This window comes from Condylura cristata, unplaced genomic scaffold, assembly GCF_000260355.1.
Source record: "Condylura cristata isolate star-nosed mole 26May11 unplaced genomic scaffold, ConCri1.0 scaffold00010, whole genome shotgun sequence".
NCBI classification, from domain to species: domain Eukaryota; kingdom Metazoa; phylum Chordata; class Mammalia; order Eulipotyphla; family Talpidae; genus Condylura; species Condylura cristata.
Genome location: NW_004567111.1, coordinates 38789109 through 38809774, shown reverse-complemented (window position 1 = coordinate 38809774; position 20666 = coordinate 38789109). Strand labels below are relative to the sequence as shown.

Genomic DNA, 20666 nt, shown 5'->3' with positions numbered 1-20666 from the left:
GAAATAGGGCCCACCCTAAGGACCTCATCTGAACTTAGTCAAACACTAAAACTTTATTTCCAAATAAAGTTCACTTGTGCTGAGGGGTAGGATTTCAGCATCATTTGGGAGGGCATGATTTAAGCTGTGACATGTAAACAATTTCAGCCATATATAACATGTTTACATACTGTCAAAACTTTTAAAGGTATGTAAAAGTGTCAGGGAATATCTTGTGTCATTAAGGCAGTAAGAATGTAAACGCTTTTCTCCTTCTACCCTACACATATACAAATAGTTAACAGTTTGTTTCTGTGTTTTGTTTTGTTTTTAGTGTTGTTTTATTGAGAAGAAACAAAATCTGACTCCAATTAGCTTAAAGAAAATTTGTTGGAAGGATGTCAGGTGCTCCCAAATTGATGGAGTGTTTGGGGAACCAGCCTAGGAAATGGGTGGCTATTACACTTGCTGCTCCGGGGGAGGGGGCCATATGAGAGGCGTCAAGGAGGGCAGGTAGCAGGAAGACACTGCACCAACCCCAGGGAATGAGGGAAGGCAAGCCAGCCCTGTCCTTTGTCATTCACTGAAAGGTCATATTCCCAGGATAGAGGATTCCATGCTTAGGTGATAAGGGCCACTGGGGCCTCTTACTTTCTGTATTAGGAGGCAGGAGCATGGATTTCCTGCTTTCTAGATTGAAAGTGAAGTTGGGAAGGATATTCTGCCAGAAGAAACCAGAAATTTTCTAGTAGAATTTCTTTTCTACTAGAAATAGAAGGAAGTTTGTCCAGGTCCTCTATTTGTTCATTAATTTGACTGACTCATTCATTCATTCATTAACGATCGGTTACCATTTGCAAGGTGATAACAGTGAACAAAGCAGCCTCTAAAATCAATTCTAGTGAAGAAATAATAGATTAACAAGTAGCTGTGCTACATAGCAGGTACTGCTGTGAAGAAAAATATAACTGGGCATCTCTTTGCAGAAGAACGGTGTTCTAACATGCACCTTACCTATCAAATGAGTACTTCAGAAACACTGTCAGTCCTAGAGGGAGACAGCCCAAAAGCTCACCGGTTTCTGCGGACATATCCAAGTCTGGGCCTCTGAGTATATCCATTCCTTCTCCAGCTTTGTTGTGATCCCTTTTCAATTTTTAGAACCACATGTAAATTTAAGCAGTACACACTTCTCATAATGCATGTGGAGGTGTCACAGACATTTCACTCTGAAGGTTTCTGAGCTGACGATGCTCTAGTTGGTTCGAGTTGTCATGGTTCCCTTTATCTCCCTCTCTTAGCCAGCAGTCAGTCAATCTCCAAAATTGGTTGGAACATCAGTTATAAGCCAGACACTATTTTTACCCCTTGAGATACAACAGAGAATAAAGCATCACAAAGAGTATATGTGTGGCATTTAAGCAGGTTTGCTAGCTCAGTAAATAGAATTATCTCAAGCACTAATTATCTCAGGCTCTGGAGAAGATGAACATTGGCAATGTGATGGAGGGTGAATAAGAATGCACTGGAACAGCTCAGAAGGGGACTTTGGCACCCAGACTTTAAAGATGAGCAGGAAGCAAACATAATGAGATGGAAGAGGTCCCAGGACTGTTCGATGCCCAAATTTAGGTTGGGAAGCGATGTGTGTGAGTGAGAAGGCCCCAGTGTCTGGGTTGAGAAAAAGGAGGGGAAGAAGAGAAGGTAAGTCTGTGTCCAAGTAGAGAAGTCACTGAGGTCACAAGATGGAGTTAGGATTACTTTAAGTGTAATGAGAAGCCATGCCATACAAGGAAATGATAGATTGTGATTCATACTTTAGAAAAGAAGAGAATGGAGACTGATTTGAAGGTTGTTGCATCCAGTCAAAGAGCCACAGTAGCCGTGACTACAAAAGACAAAAGTCTTTGGGTGCTCATGTCCCAGTCCCCGGAAAGAGGAAAAAGGCCAATGGAGGCACTGCTGTGAATTCTAGGGGAAGTACTTCTCCTTGGGCAACTAAATTCAGTTTTGACAGAACAGAGTTACTGGATGGGAAGAAAAGCATTTGCAAACATATGATTAAGTAGTCATAAGGAGCAACCTTTGTGTTTTGCTTACCCTTTGCTTCTGGAGCCATGTGTTCTGACAGGTGATGAACATCACCTTATCAGGCACTGATTGAGAAGATCTTCCTCGTTCCATGCTGGTATTGCAACTTAAAGATGTGTCCCCATGCTCCCTCCAGACTTTGGATTCATTAGGCCATTATTCTGTGTGACAGAATCCCATGCTTTTGTACAATGCTCAGTGAGATAAAGTCAGTGACACTCGTGGCCTCTCGCCTATCATTGGATTTTCCTCACTGGGGAATTCCTGGATGGAAGTAGCAGTGTGAGAAACGCCGTAACAGCAGAGATATGTCAGAAGGAAAACAAATCCATATCTGGAGTAAATCTCTTTTTCAGTAAGATCCTCCTCCACTATTATGAAAAGGGTCCATTGTAATCAGCTCTCCACAAGTAACTGTCTGGATCCTTCATCGAACCGTATCATTAACTTTGTTGAGGGGACACCCTGTGGTTTAGCCTGGACTTGGCATCCATTTCTGCCACATGGCTTCCCCCCCCCCTTTTTTTTTTTAACCCACTAAATAAGCATCAGGATGAGTAGGAATGAAGATTAACCCCTTACCAAGTAGTGAAAAAGTCCACAAGTTATTAAATAGCCTCTTTCGCAGTAGAATTCACATAGAATACAACCAGGCATTTCCATGAGACAGAGGATTTTCTCATACGCTTGACTATATTCTGCTATATCGTAATCATACTTCTTCTCCAAACCAGTCTGTTACTCATTTCGTTCTTTCCAGATCCCGTCAGCCAAACCATTTGATTGTAACATGAGTCCATACAAGTCAAAGCCTTCCTGAGGCCATCTTTCCTTTCAGTCAAAAGTAGTAGGACGAGTAGTCTTTAGATTTTACCATTGGGAGATTTCCCTTTCCTGGGATCACCATTACCAGGTAAATAGTGGAAGATTCCTCTTGGAAAGTAAGAAGAAAGAGTTATAGTAGTGGGATACTGACCACAGGTTACCTGGCTTCTGTGTCATTAAAAAACCCTGAGTCTGGAGCCCACTTCATTTGGGAAGGTGACAAGGGGCCTTGTTTCCTAGCATGTTGGTGAAGTCAGGCTTCTGCTCACCAGATTTGGAGATTTTCTAATCCATCAATCAAGTAATTCTTTCTTTTTTTTAAGAATTATTTATGCATACAGAACTGGGGTACAAGCCAGAGTTGTAGGGGTGGTGAGAGGCCTCACCAGAGACAGAGCAAGGAGCAGAACAGACAGATCAACGAAGTACACTGCTGAGCAGCAGGCAGGTCAGTGGTCACGCCATGTGGATCACCTCCAGGGCCGGAGATCGAACTCAGACTGAAGCTGCTGCGGCTCGCTTACAGTGCTACATCCTAACCCACTGCGCCACCAGGAGGGTCCAAAAAATTCTTAAATAGGTTACTCATAGCTTTGTTCATAGGGAAGGCATAGATCATGCAGGTCAAACTGAATCCTAGAAGCTGGCTCTGCTGTCTGGTATAATAACTACTCGTTTCTCCTCTAAGTAATGTCCCATCTCTGTGGAGGTCCTAGAATTCATTTCAGGAGAAATTTCCCCAGTCTAGAAAGATGAGCCATACATTGCTTATAAAAGTTGTGGCTACTCCAGCATCTGTTTGGAGAACTATATAGCCCAGGACAGGGCAAGGCACATGACAGGGCCAGCCCACGCATTTCTTTTTCCCAGTCTTTGCTTCTTTCCTTTCCATATACTAAGCAGAGCCTCTCAAGTACTTCACTGGAAATCCAGTTCTGGGCCAGGTTTACATTCCATCCAAGTGATGTAATGTCATCAGCTTCATACCGTATTCAGTGAATGCAAAATCTCTAGTAGATACCACTAAATGGATAAATTTGGTTTTATCTATATTTTATTTGGTAAATGTTCTTTGTGAACCTAGTTTGAATTCTGATACCAACAATGCAACTTTAAAAAGGTCATTTTGAGGGCTCTCCCTGGTGGCACAGCGGGTTAAAGCACAGCACAAAGAAGCTTAGGCCACTTCCACATGAGTTCGATTCCCGCCTGCCCCTGAGGAGATCCACATGGCGTGGCAGACCTCTCCTGACCCGCCCGCTGCACCCCTCAGCAGTGTACTTCATCGATCTGCCTGTTCTGCTCTCCACACTGTCTCTGGTGAATCCTCTCACCCTCCGCATCTCTGGCCTATATCCCAGTTCTGTACGAATAAATAAATAAATCTTAAAAAAAAAAGTCATTTTGAGGCAAGTGAGGAAATTTTCACATGCAGTGACATCAGAGAATTATAGTTAATTTTGTTAACTGAAATAATGGTTGTATAGGTATTTTTAAGTCCTTATATTGTATGGAACATACTGAAATGTTTTTTGCAAGAAACAATATGTGAGATTTGCTTTTAAATACTCCAAAAATATTGCTGGGAATTATTAGGAAAAAATTATAAAAAGAATGGTGCTTGTGAATTCATGTGTTAATTTCTCTACTTTTGTATTTAAATATTCTCTAGTAGGACTATTTTAATAATAAAAATACCCTCTTCCCTTGATCAAGTGCTCTCAAACCTCCAAGTCAGGAAATGCCCACAAATTTTCTCAAAATGTACAAACTTTAATACAGCTATTATTTCCCCCCCTCCCCCCCCAGAAATGAGACCTTTTAGGTGCAAGTGAGCACTCCCTGTTCAGAACTGCACAGCACTAACTGCGCTCTTTCCTGTCACTGTTACTCTTCTTGCCTTACTTATATTTGCACTTGTATTTGTCATGTCTTTTTACCAACTCACATTCAGTGAAAGGTGACATGGAACAATCCATGGTAATGTGTATAGACTATATGGCTGTAATGCTTGAAATAATAGAATCCAGAGAGTGAAATAAGAGAATCATATAGAGAGTCACTTATAATTACTTTTATAAAGTTTATGGATGAGAAGCTACCTGCCAGACCATAAAATCCTGATTGATCTATTGTTGTGTTTGTATTCTTTGCCTTACCTGTATCTTAGCAAGCATGCCTGCACTGTGAAAACTCTTAAGAAATTATCTTTCCTGCTTTTCTTTCTTTTATGAAACATTCTTTTATATACAAGGCAACCTGTTCCATGCCAGCCTACTTGTGCTCCTAATTTTTCCATGCTTACTCTGGGTTCCTTCCATGTTTTTGAAAATTCATCATGTCTACTTATTCTTCTCTTTCTATTTATCCCACCCCTGGAATCCAGATTAGTCTGCTAGAGCGATATAAATCAAGTGATTATCTTACTTTTATCCTAAAAAAGAGAACATCCAATTTTCACACCTGTTAAACTTTAGTGCAGTCTTTATGGGTCAGAAGCAAAGAACTACCACATGCCTGTACACTGAAGTCAGTAAATTTGGGTTTACCATTGAAAATATGCAGTTAAGTCCTCACATAATGGCATTGATACGTTCTTGGAAACTGTGACATTAAACAAAATGACACATAGTGGAAATGTTACCAGTTACTTGAATGATGTTTTGTTCAAAGTCACCTGGAATTCTTTTAGTCCTCATCAATTTTGTAATGTGTTACAGGGTACCCCAGTGTGAATTGGGCTGCCTGTCTGTGGGTCCTCACCTGTGCACTTAAAATGTAATTGTACTGCAGGCACACAAGGACATTCTTTCCCCTTAACAATGAACCAGTGTGGGCCCTCCCTTATGGCGCAATGGGTTAGGCCACAGCACTGCAAGCTGGCCACAGCTGCTATCCTCTGCCCCAAAGGTGACCCACATGGCACTACAGACCTCTCCTGCTTGTTCACTGCTCCCCTCAGCAGTGTATTTCAGTCAGTCTGCCTGTTCTCCTCTCCTCTCTGTCTCTGGTGAATCCTCTCACTGCCCCTGCACCTCTGGCCTCTACCCCAGTTCTGTATGCAAACAGAAATGAATCTTAAAAAAAAAAAATAAAAAGGAACCAATGTTATTTGAGGACTTGCTGTTACATTTACAAAAAAATTGTTACATTTTAAAAGTCTGTTTAGTACTATATTGGAACATTTTGTAATAATGCTACACAAGAGAGGAGAGAAAAGGGCAAGATTAGGTAATAATAATAGCTAAATATGAAAAATAGAAACTCTTCTGAGGATACAAATATGATAAATGGACTTGATTCAGACATTTTGAGGCTTTTTAAATTTTTTCAAAATTTCAAATTGCTTAATTTGATTTTTAAAATTTTTGCATGTTACTTTCTCATGGCTTATGTAGTCACTTTTTGCAGGCCAGAATGAAAAATCAAATAAAGTCAATCTAGTGACTAGGCCAGAGTTTCAGTTTTCAGCTGAATGATGTAATAATTTAAGTTGCTAGCAAACAGTCTTAAAAATCTTAACTACTTAGTCACTTTTTCATTAGGAAACAGTAAAACTAGTCCTTAATGGCAATATGTGTGTGTGTCACCATGCAATTAATATTGCTTCCACTGTACATATCCATGTGGAGAAATCTGTTCATGCTTTGCCAGGTCAGGAGTTGAAGACTAGAGCACTCCTAGTTATTGACTTTGTAAGTTCAATTTAGAGTGGACCCATGGCTCCTACAATTTTGGTAAACTGCTGCAAACTGGCCATGGGTATTAGCTTTTGCCCACTGTCTTAATGTGACAGCCACCTCCATGGCTTCTCCATGCAGATGTGATTACTGATCTTCTCAGGAGCAGGGAGTTTTGGGGTGCCTACTGGGCAGTGTGCTGGGGTGTACTCCTCGGGAAACCAGGCGCCCAACTTGATAGAGCCAGTGATAAGGCAAAAGGCCCTGGAGGAAACTCTCAACAGGACATTCTCTTAGAGGACTTTAGATGGATTCTTAATCTCTTCCAAACTGGGCAGTCCAGTGGGGCCGCCACCCCGCCTGGCCGTGACCCGCTGCGGAGGCGTTCCTGGGACCTGCCCACGTGACTGACCGTGCGTGCGCTCGACCTCTGCCCGCCAACGGCTGCCCCCACAGCGGCTACAGAAAGGTGTTGCTTTCATCTGGTAACTGTTTCTCACACAGATTTAAGGTTGGTTTTTTTTTAACGAAAAAGACAATTTAAGGAGACACTTTCCACTGTCACTGAGTGCCCCGTAATATAATTCAAAGTATAATTTGATGCTGGAGTGACACTTTTTTCTGAGTCTCAAAGTTCCTTTGTTGCAGTTTGATTTTATACTACAATATGTGCATTGTTCAGAAACAGGGAAAAATTGCTTCTGTATTCATTTTCCCCACTTAGGGAACAGTATAGGTAATGAGATGATTCAACCCTATTATGAAGTTGATAAACTTAGTATTATACAGAAATTATATAGAACTTGCCATTAGGACTTAATAGAATAGTGTGGTGTTTTTAGTAGGAAATGTCCACAGTCCTCTAAAACCTTTCTGAGTTGAATTTTAAATATGCTCTTGGTTTAGCAGATATATAATATTCCCTATTATAAGTGATGTACTAGGTAGGTGGTGATGAGGAAGCCAGAGATTGTTCTCACAAAACTTTAAATATGGTACATAGCCTTACAACCATACATGGGTTAGATGTAAATGGAAAGCATATAAGTCAGAATCAGCCCAGAGACTTCCTGGAGAAAATGGCATCGAAGCTGAGATTTGAAGGATAAATGGGAGTTAGATTAAATTGTTGGTAAGGATGCGTATATTCCAGGAGGAGGAAACCCATTTGTACTGATTTACATTTGAGAAACCCATTGGTTGAAGGGCTGTGAGTGTTTTTAAGCTGTTTGACATTGAGAAGCCAAGGATCATGGTAGCCCAACAGGAACACTGTTAGCCCACACACACTGTTAGCTTGCCAGATCAAGATGGCCTCCAAGGGCAGGAGTGAGGTCTTGTCACTCATACTTAGTGCCTGCACCTCCCTTCTCTGCTCACTGATTGAGCTGGTCCTTATCCGTGGACAAGGGTATGACCCGGAATCTGTTTATGGCTGTTGTAGTTATTATTATTATAATTAATGAAACATATTTGGGTATATACACTAATGAAATAGGAGAATGAAAAATGACTTGTATCTATGAAAACTAGATAAAATACTTTAGAAAGACACAATAATAGTAAATTATTTATTTAACATTTTTGGGTAAAATTATATGAGAATTGGTGGCTATAAAAAGGATATAATAAGGAAATCTGTACTCAGAATGCTTCACATGTGTGACTGGTTATTACCGTACTTTAAAAAAGCTAGAACTGGAAATTGCAATTGGCACATTGTGGATGTGGCCTGGGCAGTAAACAATGCAGAGTTCCAGGCAGATGATTTATTTGAAGACCTCTGTTCATACATAGCATTTGCACTTTGCTGTGGTTAAAATTGAAATGTTTATCTTACAGGTGCATATCCATTGTTTCTGACTTAGGTCTTTTAGGCAACCTGATGAGTCCCAGTAGTCATAGCTGGATTGAGTGAAGGGATGGGTTGCAGTGTTGAGGCTAGACTAGATATCATTCCACTACAGGTATTATGAAGGAACCTGGCCATTCAAGGTCTCTTACGGGGTTTAGACTTCACTTTGGGTACCTCCAGGAGCTACTCATGAGTTGTAAGTGGAGTGATAACTAGATTTGTGTTTTAGAAAGGTCATTAGCTAGATTATAGTGCTGCCTCAAGAAGTCACTTACGTGGACAGGAACTAGGAACAGTAGTGCTAAAGATGTGAAAACTTGGGGATTAAGCTAATTGTCTGGATGTTTTGGGCACTAGAGCCTGGTTGATGCGAGGCTTAGGGGAAGGGACCACAAGTGGTTTTGTTCTCTTCTAGGTGCAGATGGGACTGCTAATTGGAGATGTCATAATGATACCCTTGATATTAAAGGTCTGATTTTAAAGCAGGAAACACAGGCTAGCAGTAAAGACTTGAGGTTCATCAGCTAATGGATGGTTGTTCTTAAAGCTGTAGGAAGAAATGTTGTCATTCAGGGTAGGGTGGAAACTGTGTAAAGGACCATCACTAAGGGACCATAGATAAAATGAAATTCCAAAAGAAAATGGAAAATGAATAGCGAGATAAGTGGTGTCCCAGATGTCACAGGAAGCTCCACAGGATAGAGTGGTCAACAATGTTAGGTTTGACCAGAGTTAATTTAGGAACCGAAAATAACCTTTGGCTTTCATAGTAGAAAGCAGCTTACTGAACTTGACAAAACAGTTTTAGTTTACTGGTTGGGCAAGGCCAGAATGCGGTGGGAAGGTAACTGCAGGTTTTGAGGGAAAATCAAAATATGAAATTTTAGCATCAAGGTAATTTATCAGTTGTGCTTATCTGTGTTGGCTTTCTGATTTTATAGCCAAGACTTTCCCATAAATGCCAGTACTTATTAAAAACAATTTGTTTTGCTCATATTAAAAAACAATGTTTTGGCTTTATAGGACAGTAGATGAAAGCTCATTAATATGTTTCTGTTTATTTTTATAAAATATTTTTAAGATTTATTTTATGCATACAGAACTATTTTTATAAAATATTTTTAACAAAATAATATTAATTATGTATCAGAAAACTCTGTTCCTTGATTTAGAGTTGATATAATATCCCAAAATTTACAAAGTAGAAAATTTAAACACTTGCAATAAAACTAATTTATTATAATGCTTTGTTTTTACTTGGTCAAAACAAGTTAGTTCTTCCCTTTTGACCTGGTTTTTATTAATGCTTAAAACATCCTACTTCTAATTTGTGGCAGACAAAAAATTTAGCCCACTGATAATTAGGTTACAAACAGATCATAATATATTTTGTTTCCCTTATTATGAAAGAGAGAAGAAAGCATGAGGAATTGTTGGTAACTAGAGCTAATGATTCACAAAAGGAAGGGGACTCATAAGACTATTCTGGTATCATTCTAATTGTTTTCATGAGATTTTATTTTCTTTCTATACAAGAAGATAATTGACTCCCAACTCTGTTCACTAACTGTATGACCTTGAAAAAGTTACTTAACCTCAAGTCTTAATGTCCTGTCAGTAACAGGGAATGTATGAGAATGACTTGGCAGGCAGCAAGCATGCAGCCAATAGCAGCTTATCATTGTTACAGAGATTGAAAGGGAAACATTAACTTCATCGTGACAAGGATGAGCAGTTGGCCAGAGTTCCTCAGAGTTACTAATTTAAGTACAGTGACCAGTGGCTTCACTTTAGACAAGTCATGTAATTAGTAAAGCCCTAGAACTCTAGGAGTTCATATGGAAGAGTATCGTTTATTTATTGTCCAGGTGTAGATTAAGCAAATTAAAAATGCATGAGAAATCATGTTATGAGGGAAATAGGAAACTCGGCTAAATCTTTTCAGTCCATTCTCTTGACCCAAAATTGCAGGCATTAGCAAATGATTTCCCAAAGTGCCCAAAAGCCACTAAGTTTTTTGTTAAAAGGTAAGCTAGAAAAGCAGTAGCACATGAAGGTGTGTGTGTATGTGCAAGGGCTTTGAAATTGCTTTAAGGACACCAAAAAGACTTTTTATCTGCTCTCTTACTATTGTGATTATCTCTTTCTGGGTTGGTTTTTTAGGTTTTCTTTTAGTACAGAATCAGAGGGAAAATAAAAACTCAGATCTCATTTGCGTAGCACCTACTGACAGCGATAACACTCCCAAGTCCTAGGGAAAGGGGGGTTGAAGCACTGGTGACAAAGTCTGTCCATTGTGAGGGTGCATGCACGTGTGCTGTTTAGTTCCTTTCTCCCTTGCCCACCATGCTGTACAGTCTAATACCAAAGGGGTTGTACTTATTTTCAAAACAAGAAGGTTCAGTTGGTTTGCCTTGAGGCAAGTATTTGCAGTAAAAAATGTTTTCCTGACTGATAACAAGTGCACAGTAAAATTACTCTCTGCTCATGCCTGGAGACTGTGGATTCCACAGTCAGAAGAATGAAGAAATTATGAAAGGGAACAAATATTGTAGACATGGACAACAGTGTTTGAAACAATGTTGCCTGTGAGGCTTAGAGATTGTATGAGTTTCAATCACAGTTTTCTTAACTGGCATTTTATGCCTTATCACTGCCTATGATCAAGATTTTTAAAGGGGGTACTACTGTTCTAGTTCCTGTTTCAGAAAAACATTGTAAGTATTTAACACTTTTCCAGCAAACTCTTGGATTATTTTCTAACGGTTAAAATAGTCTTGTTCCTAAAACCTGTGTTTGTTCAGATCACTCTAAGCTAGACAGCTAAAAGGTTAAAGGCTTCAAAATACCACGTGTCTAACACTAAATTTCAGAAACTGGATTTTAAAAGGAAAAGAAAATATTGAAAGAAGAAAGAGAACAAGAGATCTAAACATGGAGTAAACAACTAAGTGTCTGTATGCTGTACACATTGCTGGTCTTACAGAGGAGGAAGTCAGGGTTTAAAAATATTCACTATCTGTTACTTGATCAGCTAAGTAAGATTTAAGTCATATGTGGTGAGCTGGCATTCTAACCAGACTGACACGAAGGCCCAGATTGCTTCTCACTTATTAACACCCATGTGTGATGCCTTTCAAACATAAAACAAGAAATTATTTATGTGCACCACGGGACACCTGTTTGGCAATTTTTACTCCGTGCCCTCTTGAAACTAGTGTTATATATCTATTATACTTCAGTTTTGTAAAAGATCACACCCTGATAATTGCCAGTATTTATTTTGCTTGTTATTTTGAAACATGATCAGTATAAAGGCTCTGTAGAAAAACAGCTAAATACAAGAGAGAAAATATATTGGTCTTTAAGGGTGAGAAATTCACATGTGCTTAAGCTGACAGGAAGAGCAGCAGACTTAACGTTGAAGTCACCTTATCTTTTTTAAACAGTAATTTTTTTGTTTGTTTGTTTCTGAAGTAATCTAAAAGTTTTGGGCAATGCCAGCAAGAATCTCATTTGGAGCCTTTTTGGATCAGAGGGGACATGCAGTAGGAATAAGTGACAGAAAATTTCATTTGAACCACTGAGAGCACATTTGACATCACACTATGTGCTCAGTGTTCAGTCCACATTACCCAGGTTGAGAAAAGCAAGAGTTCTGAAGTTACAGAGAGATGCTTTTTCATCCCCTCTGTGCACTGGGTCTTCTCACCCACACCCACTTGTTCTTGTACCTGGGCTCTATTTCCTGTGTGCTGTAAGTGGGTCCCCCCCTTCTGTGGTAAGGAGTCCAGCTGCTGCTGAACGTTTCAATCAAACTTAGGCTGAGCTGCGTTAGCTATGCTGAGCAGGCAGCATGTTGAGGCAGTGCCTGCAACTGTATGTGCTAGAAAATGTCATGTTCCATGTTCTTTCAATGTCTGTGTTAGAATTTTTCGTGCCTCTCTGGGAACTCACTTAACTGTGACTTGTAGATGAAATCATCCGTTCAGAATAGAGGGATCACTCAATACTCACTCATGCTACTGGTCTAGGGAATATTGGTGTGAAATACTGATAGATAGCAAATGCTGGTGAGTATTTATTTCCTCTTAAGGAATCCCCCACCCAGCTTTAGGAACAGTAGCCCCCTATCAACCTTGGGGAACAGGGCATGAATGTGCATAGTTCGCTGATGTGTTACTCGTCATACTGGGTGCTCATTGCTCACACTGGAATTTGGATTCCAGCTCAGATAAACCAGAGGTGATGGGTTCCTTGATTCTTGGCTGAGGTGGTTTCTATCTTTGAGGGCATTTTCTAAAATTGACCCTGGTGCTATGCCAAAGAATAGCATTATTATCTCCTCTGGTACCTTCTTGGTAATGACTCTGGACCCAGAAGCAAATGGAGGCATCAAATTCCTGGGATAATCCTGGATTAAGGGCATCTTGGTGCTATGCTAGGAGATTGCTGCTTTAGTGAAGTAACAGCGGTAGCTAGAAAACTTTGATTGCTCACAAGTAACCAGTGCTGGTGCTCCTGCACAAAATAGAAGGTGGCCCTTCTTACTTCAAGTAAGAAGACATCAGAAATTGGGAGCTGAGTGGAACCTTAGTGGCCATTTAGTCAACTCCAAGAAACAATTCTGGAGAGGTCACGTGATGACTGCTGTGGTGTTGGTACTAACTTTCCCAAAAGTTTCATGGAATTTCTTTTCTCTGTAAGTATGTAAGTCTAAGTATGTAAATGTAATCTGACCTTTAGGGCCACTTTGTTGAAAGTAACTTTAATTTCTGTATCTACAGAATAAAAGTGATCAGAACATCCTATGTTTTCAGATTTTATCCCCACAGGTTTCTAAACGTTTGATATTAATACATGATTTGGAGTTCTCTGCTCCCTTATGGCACTAATGCCTTTGCTTAATAAGTCTCTTAGTATTCCAGTAATCAGCGTTTGCAACTTCCCAGTCCTGAGCATATGGCTTAATGGTTTCTTATCTAAGGAGAATAGATTAGTACGTGGTGGGGATGGAATAAGGTTGAAGTTTTCTTTCAACTATACTTAAGATTTTACTTGCAGTATTCTTTATTAATATGGGAAATAGAAGCACTAATCACTGTTTTTAAAAACTTAATAGTCCTCTGTAGGGTCTTCCAGAAATACTTAGAAGGCTTGCTGGATCCATATCCCTTGAGAAGATCCTTCATTTTAATTCAGGTTTTGTTTATTTCCTTTTTTCCTTTTTATCTTTATTTTGTTTTGAGTGTGCAGCAAAGTCAGTTTATTTAGTGAATGCCTTTGGTTTAAGTTCTTAAAATCTCAAGGAAATTAATTTAGTGCCCTGACCCTATTTCTAGATTTAGAAGAAGTCCTTGGGAAACAAAAACTATTCTTTGTACCCACTGCCAATGAAACTGAAAGTGAACAAAAAGACTGTTAAGACAATATTAAGGAAATGCGACAAAAAGGTTTTTTTCTTGTGAAAAACTTGTTACTTAACTCAAACAACTTTAAGAAAATGAAAACACCCCGGATTTTATCTGCCTCCTGGTGGGCTTGGTGTTTTTGTTAGAATTCCCATCGAAATTAATTCTTACTTTTCACTGCTTTATATGCTTCACCTCTTCATTTCACTCACTTGCTCCATAGTCATTTTTAGTTTGAATTGGTGGGAAAGTGTGCTAGCATTCAAGAAGTTGCTTCCAATCAAAGTTTCTTGGATTGCTTTGAACAACTTTTCTCAAACATGAGTGTACATTTGAATGCCCTAGATTTTGTTCAACTCTGTCTTGAGTCCACAGATCGGGGTGGGGTGGGGGCGGGTTGGAGACGTGCCTTCTTACCAGCAGCTGGGTCGTGCCTGTGCTGCCCGCCCCGGGACCACAGAGTAACTGGGCCCGTGGGACACTTTCTCTGAGGTAGTGACATGTATTTCTGTAAACAGAGAGTTATGTGGTCATGTAAGATTGGGAAATTCTGTGTTAAACAAAGTTATCCAGATGTCCTTGTTTGTACTTCTTTGAGTCTGTGGTTACTAATATTTCTAAAAGGTAGACAGTGGTGGTTTTTTTTTTTTTTTTTTTTTGTTTAACTTTTCATGGACCCTATTAAGCAACTAGTATTCCAGTTGGAGATACTAAGGGAAGTTTGTCTTACAGAGAATGATCTGCTTTGAAAAAAGATTTCAAGATGTTATCCAAATCCATTATTTAATTAAATACTTAACGGCCTTTATCTAGAAAAGATATGCCCCTAAGGAATGAATTATGCATTAAGCATTTAAAAGTTTTGACTTTTAAACATTAAAAGCTCCTTTAAATGAAAGATTTAAAGCCAACCAATTTTGTGGGGCTTGGGGAGGGATGTGCGCACGTGTGGGCATACATGTGTGCTTGTGTTTTTTACCTTTCTGTGGATTATTGAAGTCCTGAGTTCACCGGGAAACTTTCCTTAGCTGGATTTAAGGGTGGGATACACAAGTCAATAGAAATAGCCACAGATTTCGAAGGTAAGAAGAGCCTGTCATACAGCATGTTGTCATTTACAACATAGAAGCACCCTGTCAGTTTGGATGTTGTAACTGATCATATAGCTTAGACTATTAAGTCTGTGCAGGGAATTCTGTGGGAACTAGCACATTGTTATTGACCTCAGTTGTTTCAAGGTAGATGAATGCCTCCTAAAGTACCATGTCGCTCTAAACATCTTATGATGTGTGCTCAATCACCCAATGAGGATTGTTGGTACCCTGTAACCCCCACTCTACAGATGGAGAACTGAGCTACCTAGAGATTTGTACGCTTTCCCTCATGTAGTTCTGCTAGAGGAGACTGAATTGAGGCTGTTTGACTGCAAAGCCCATCAGGGTAAAGCATCCACTCACTAGCTGGCACTATCGTTATTTAATTGGCATTTATTGAGGGGTTACCGTGTGATCACTACTTTGCATGGAGTGTCTCTCATTGTTCATGAAGTTAAAAGGGCAATGTCTTCCTGTCACAAGGACATGGAAGGAAACATACTGTTAGCAATTGTTGTTTCACCATATAAAAGACTTGCTCATTGTAGATAACTTGTAAAAAATGGAAAAGTGTTGAGGAAATAAATAAACCATATGTCATCTAGGGAAATTTTTTTTATGTTTTCTTAAGTTTAGATAACATATAGTTTATATAGGGAAAGATTTTGCTTATTCCTTTTGTATAGTGAGATGTATGCTTATTTACTTATATGTTTTTTTTTAAATAAAATCTCTCTTTTAAAGTGACTTACAAGTTAGCACAGTGCTTTAACAGTTAACATAAAAAGTTAAGATAACGCTATATAACTCAAATTTTTGCCATGCCATAGTGTAAAATACCAACTCCATTTTTGAACTCTGTGAACTCTGCTATTTCTCCTATAAAACAGCTTTTAAAAGCTCTCTGAAAATCAAACTTAAGCTTTTGGGCTGTAATTAAAAGTAGTAAACACATTTTCCGCTGCCTTCATTGAAGGCACTTGACCATACCTGATACGCATGCTGTGTTTGGTATGTTGGTTTTGCCTTAGTTTAGAATTTCCTCCCTGCTGGCCACTGTGATGTGTGGGGCTAACCTCAGCTGCACTGAGCTGCGAGCGAGCTGTCAGTTTCTGAGCAGGCTCCGCCGGGAGTGCACACAGCGCCCCAGCAGTGAATAAGCGATTTCTGCAGTTTCCGTCGCTGAGAGCCTGTGAGACGCTCCGTGATGCTCAGTCACACCCCAGTCCTCCTCTGAATGTGGCTGTTCTTCAGAGAGAAGGATGGTAGCTAGAGGGGAAATAGCAAGATTTTGGAGCCTGGAAAGCCTTCACATGGGTATGTGTGCAGAGAATAAATTATTCTCTCTTGGCAGTGTTGCTGGTTTGACTCTGCTTTTCAAGTTGCACTGCTGTCTCTTAACAGCTTCTTGTGAGATGTGAGTATGTATATGAAAGCTCATTTGTCCTAGTGTAGTGGCCCCAGGGTTGTGGTCATAGTACATTAAAGAAATTGGTTTTATTTGTGGTGCAGCAGTTAGTATGAAATAGAACATAATAAGGGTCAAGCATGGGCTATTTTTTAGGAGTCACGGATCTGGTTTTTATTGTGCTGACATTTGTTTCTGTTAACGTGAAATTCCTTTATGCAAGGTTCATTGTTGGGGTTGGAGTGTATAAAAATATTCCTTGCTAATTTGGGCTGTGTAAGGTTTCAGGATAGGAATTGATTTTTGAGAAATGCTGTGCACTGTTTTCAAAAGTGGTATTAGCGTTCACTTTTTGCATGGTTCTTCATCTTGTTCTTTTCACTGTTTTGGGGAATATTGTCAAACAGATAAGTTCCCATTTAAATGTGGAAGAGTTATAAATGTGGAAGAGTTTCCATGTAAATTGTAATCCATACAGTCTTCAAAAAGAAGTAAGAGAAAAGACACTTCCCAGGAGAGAATTTTAGCTGACTCCCGTACACGGATACAATTGGGTGCTTTTACCAAGTCTTGTTTCGTGTTTATCTTAAGGCAGTGCCAGTAACTCAGTGAAATGAACGAGGGCTGTAGATGACAGTTCAGAGGGCTGCCTTGGGCCTCTGGGGCCATGCATTTTGTGTTGGTGCTTCTTCCTTATTTAATGGGTCTTGTGTGCTAGCTGAAAGTAGACAGGGATGTGGTTAAGATGTCTAAATCTGGATTAAAAAAAAAAAAAGACCAGCATGTGCTCCATTTCACTAATGAAAATTGGGAAAAAGAAAAAAGTTGCCCGGTGATTTCTGCTTTGGACCTGGGGCTGCCTACCTAGGACGTGCGTGTCTACGTGAGGCACGACAGTCCCAGGGTTCACCGGGGCGGGAGCTGGGCTGCGCTGGAGTGCGGAGGAGTGTTGGCTCGGTGCTGGGTGCCCATGGATGTATCTGCAAGTTTATCACAGCCAGGCGGGCGAGTCCCGAGGGGAGCACACAGGCGGCGGGTGGTGGTGATGGCAACTCCTCTGTCCCGGGCTCCTCCTTCCACATTCCTCCACTTCGGGCACAGTTCCTGGTCCTGCCCACACACACTCAAAAGGCCACGGAGAGGCCCGAGCCAGCCTCGGCTCTAAGTTGAGCACAGTCCATGTAGCTGAAGACCCAACATGCCAGAATCTTCTGTTTGAAGCTGGGCCCCCTCTCCTATCCACCGTGTCCCATCAGAGCTCCCAGCTCCAGCCCTTCTGTCACTGGTCACTGAGTGTCCTTCGCACCAGCTGTGAAGAGAGAGAAGCAGTTCTCTTGCCTGTCTGGCTGGCAGTACTGCTTCTGTAGGATCTTCTCTCTTCCTGCCCCAAACATTCACTGGTGTCCCAAGGACCGTGTGTGACAACTGGAAACAGCAGCATAGACAGTAGGACAGCACTTGGTCAACTTTAACTGATGCACATCATAAAGTATAGCGCTTGCTGAGTGGCGGGCTCTGTTTTAAGATCACTGAGTGGGCAAGCTCAGAGAGAAGGGGGTTTGGTGCCCTGAGTGACAGCAGGGTGTGCGAGAAGGTTGTTGGCAAGTGTGGTTCTGTGGGTGTGAGCCAAGTGGTCAAAAAAGAGGCACGTTCGCTTTGGACCAGACAGATCTGGGTTTGAATGCCAGCCTGCCACTTGGGAACAGTTAATTAACCTCTCTGAGCCACAATTTCCTCCTCTATAAATGGACAGTAATAATTCCAGGATGCTTACGAGGCTCAATGAGATGATTTATAAGCGCTTAGTGCAGTGCCTGGTATATACTTATGCTCATTGCAGGGATGTGGTGACACCAGAGGGTTCCCTCCCATTCCGCTCCAAGTTTGTGTCCAACTATCAAGGCAGCTGGAAACTGTTGGGGAGCATCCAAGTAAAAGAAAGGGACCCAGCACATAGGCCATACGTGGCACCTGGAATGGACAAGGGGAATCCACGGGCAGAGCCACAAACCCAAGGTAGAGCAGCAACTTGCTGAGAAAACATAAAACAGACTGCACAGGACAATCAAAGGCAGAACCTCCCAGCAGGACACTAAGAGCGTAAGTCCCAGGTCTGAGTTGGTCAGGGGACAGAGGACAAGCTTTTGGAACAGATGGGAGTTGAACTGCTTGTCAGGGACTCTGGTCATTTTGCTCCAGGGGAGGGTGCAGAAAGAAGGGGAGACCCTGGGCACTGACTGCACGGAGCTCCTAGTCTGGACCCCAGATGCCTGCAGACTCTTATGTGGATGCTGTTGGCATATATGACACAGGTTTAAGTAAAGATTGAACTTTAAATTGAGAGAAGAGAAAATTATTTGGAAGTAGCTTAAAATAAAACTTTTATTAAACCATTTGTAGAAGCAAAATCTACTTTCCACTGTTTAGTGTAAATCAAGCTGGGCCATATATCACAGCTGAAGCCAAATAGCTCCAAGTTGAATAGAGAAGTAAAAGCTCTATACAGAAGACCCTTAGATGCCATAAAAGAGCTCAGATGAAGACCTGCACGTCCACTTCTAGGCCTTTTTTTTTTTTTTAAACAATCTTATCAGTATATTTAAAGGGCTGAAAAACTATTTATGGAAAATAGTTTTTAAGTCTAGATTAGGCATTATAGTGAATGTCCTGACAGTAACAATTAAAAATTCTAGAATGTAAGACATTTTGTGCTTTAATTCAATCAGCTATCACTGACAAACATGTTCCTTGTCCCTGAGAAAGTGTGATAATGACAGATGGTTACTGCAGAGGAGAACCACAGTCTGGGATCCTATCACCAGGATGCGAGAGCTCGAAGGTCGTAAATTTGATTGGGTGGGACATTTGCCCCAGGTGTAGAGACCAGCATTGGCCTAAGAATTTTGTCCTTTTTTTTTTTTTTTTTTTTTTTTTTTTTTTTTTTTTTTGTATAGCGAACATGTAAAGGGCCAAAGCAGAGACTGTCCATCAGTGAGATCACACTGTTGCCCTCCAACTTGTGACTGGCTTTGTGGGCAGGTAGCAACACTTGTATATCCCAGACCAAATTTCAGCATGAAAGTTTGAAGTACATTTAGCCTTAAGTTCCAGCAGTTCCCACATTCAGCCAAGTGTCAGAGTTACTTGGAGAGTTTTTGAAAATAAACTCTTAGCATATATCCCCACTTGCACCCCTCTGCCCAACCCCCACCCCACCCCCAAACCACTGGTCCAGTGGTCTTGCATAGGGCAGGAATCTTTTCCTAAACATTTTCTGTGTGATTGGCTGCCATCAGCCCCGGATGTGTGGGAACCACTGCAGAGGAGTGGCACTGGAATTAGAGCAGCGTGTTTTGCCATCGTAGGTCACCCGCTGTGGCCCAGCTTCATTTCCTCTGTCTATCTCCACGACGCGCTAGACACAATGTTGGTGACCATGGTTGGGGCCCAAACCTGCAGAGAGCTCTGCACACAAGCTGCCTGCCTGCCTGTGTTTGTGTTTCCACTTTTGAGATGGGAAGTGAGCAGCTTATCTCGCTCCTGAGGAAGTCTGACTGATCAGCAGGAGGTTTTCTAAACTACATGTTTTGAACAAATTATTCTGAGTGTGGGAATTTCCCTGAAGTCACTCGGGTTTTAGCAAGGGGAAATCCCCACAGAGGCCACACGGGCTGGGAAAGGAGTAGAGCTCACTGGTGATTGCCACCATCCCGAAGATGGGCACCTTCGTGCCAAGGGCCTGTCTCTGAAACGCAGCGTGTTGCTGTCCACCTTCCTTTCATTTAACAAAACATCCAACAACCACCCTGTCATCTGAGACAGCTAAGATAGGTGGCATTTTTCCGCCACACCCCCCACCTCTCCCCCACCCCCCATTTACCAGTGAGAAAACAAGAGCTCAAAAAGGTTGATTCTAAGTTGGCCCAGCTAGGACCCAAAGTGAGATTTTTGGAGAGCTGGTTCAGGGCTTTTGAAATTCTTAGACTCTGCTCACCAGCCTTTCACAGCAAATACAAGCCAAACTGAAAGGTGACTTGTATGTTAACATACAAGCAGCATATAATCTTCCCATGGGGATGTGGACTATTTTATTTCTGTATGTGCAGATAAAGTTCTTATGGGAAACCCTTGTGCTTTGGCATGTGTTGCAAGACAGTTGTCCATTTTAATGACATTATTTCCTGTCATTAAAACTCACCTTTAGAATCAATTGTCCGGTTTGATCCCTTCAACAAATGTAAAATCTAAGTTCAGACAGGAGACTATCTTTCCCTCACTAGAGGAGTGCGAAACTGTTTATTATTGGCCTTTTTTTTTTTTTTT

At 40.9% G+C, this 20666-nt stretch overlaps 1 protein-coding gene across 3 annotated transcripts in view; it reads left to right on the top strand.

Annotated features, from left to right (window-relative positions):
* The window catches only part of SPATA13 (spermatogenesis associated 13), a 256535-nt gene that overhangs the window by 206327 nt on the left and 29542 nt on the right, over window positions 1–20666 (top strand). The window contains exon 1 of one of the 3 annotated variants that reach the window (XM_012723271.1): window positions 16140–16252. The exons of the other annotated variants lie outside the window; for them this stretch is intronic. Within the exon in view, the coding sequence (XP_012578725.1) occupies window positions 16198–16252 (55 nt within the window). The 5' untranslated portion in view covers window positions 16140–16197. Of the gene's footprint in view, window positions 1–16139; window positions 16253–20666 lie in introns of those variants that run through there. 3 annotated transcript variants of the gene reach the window in all.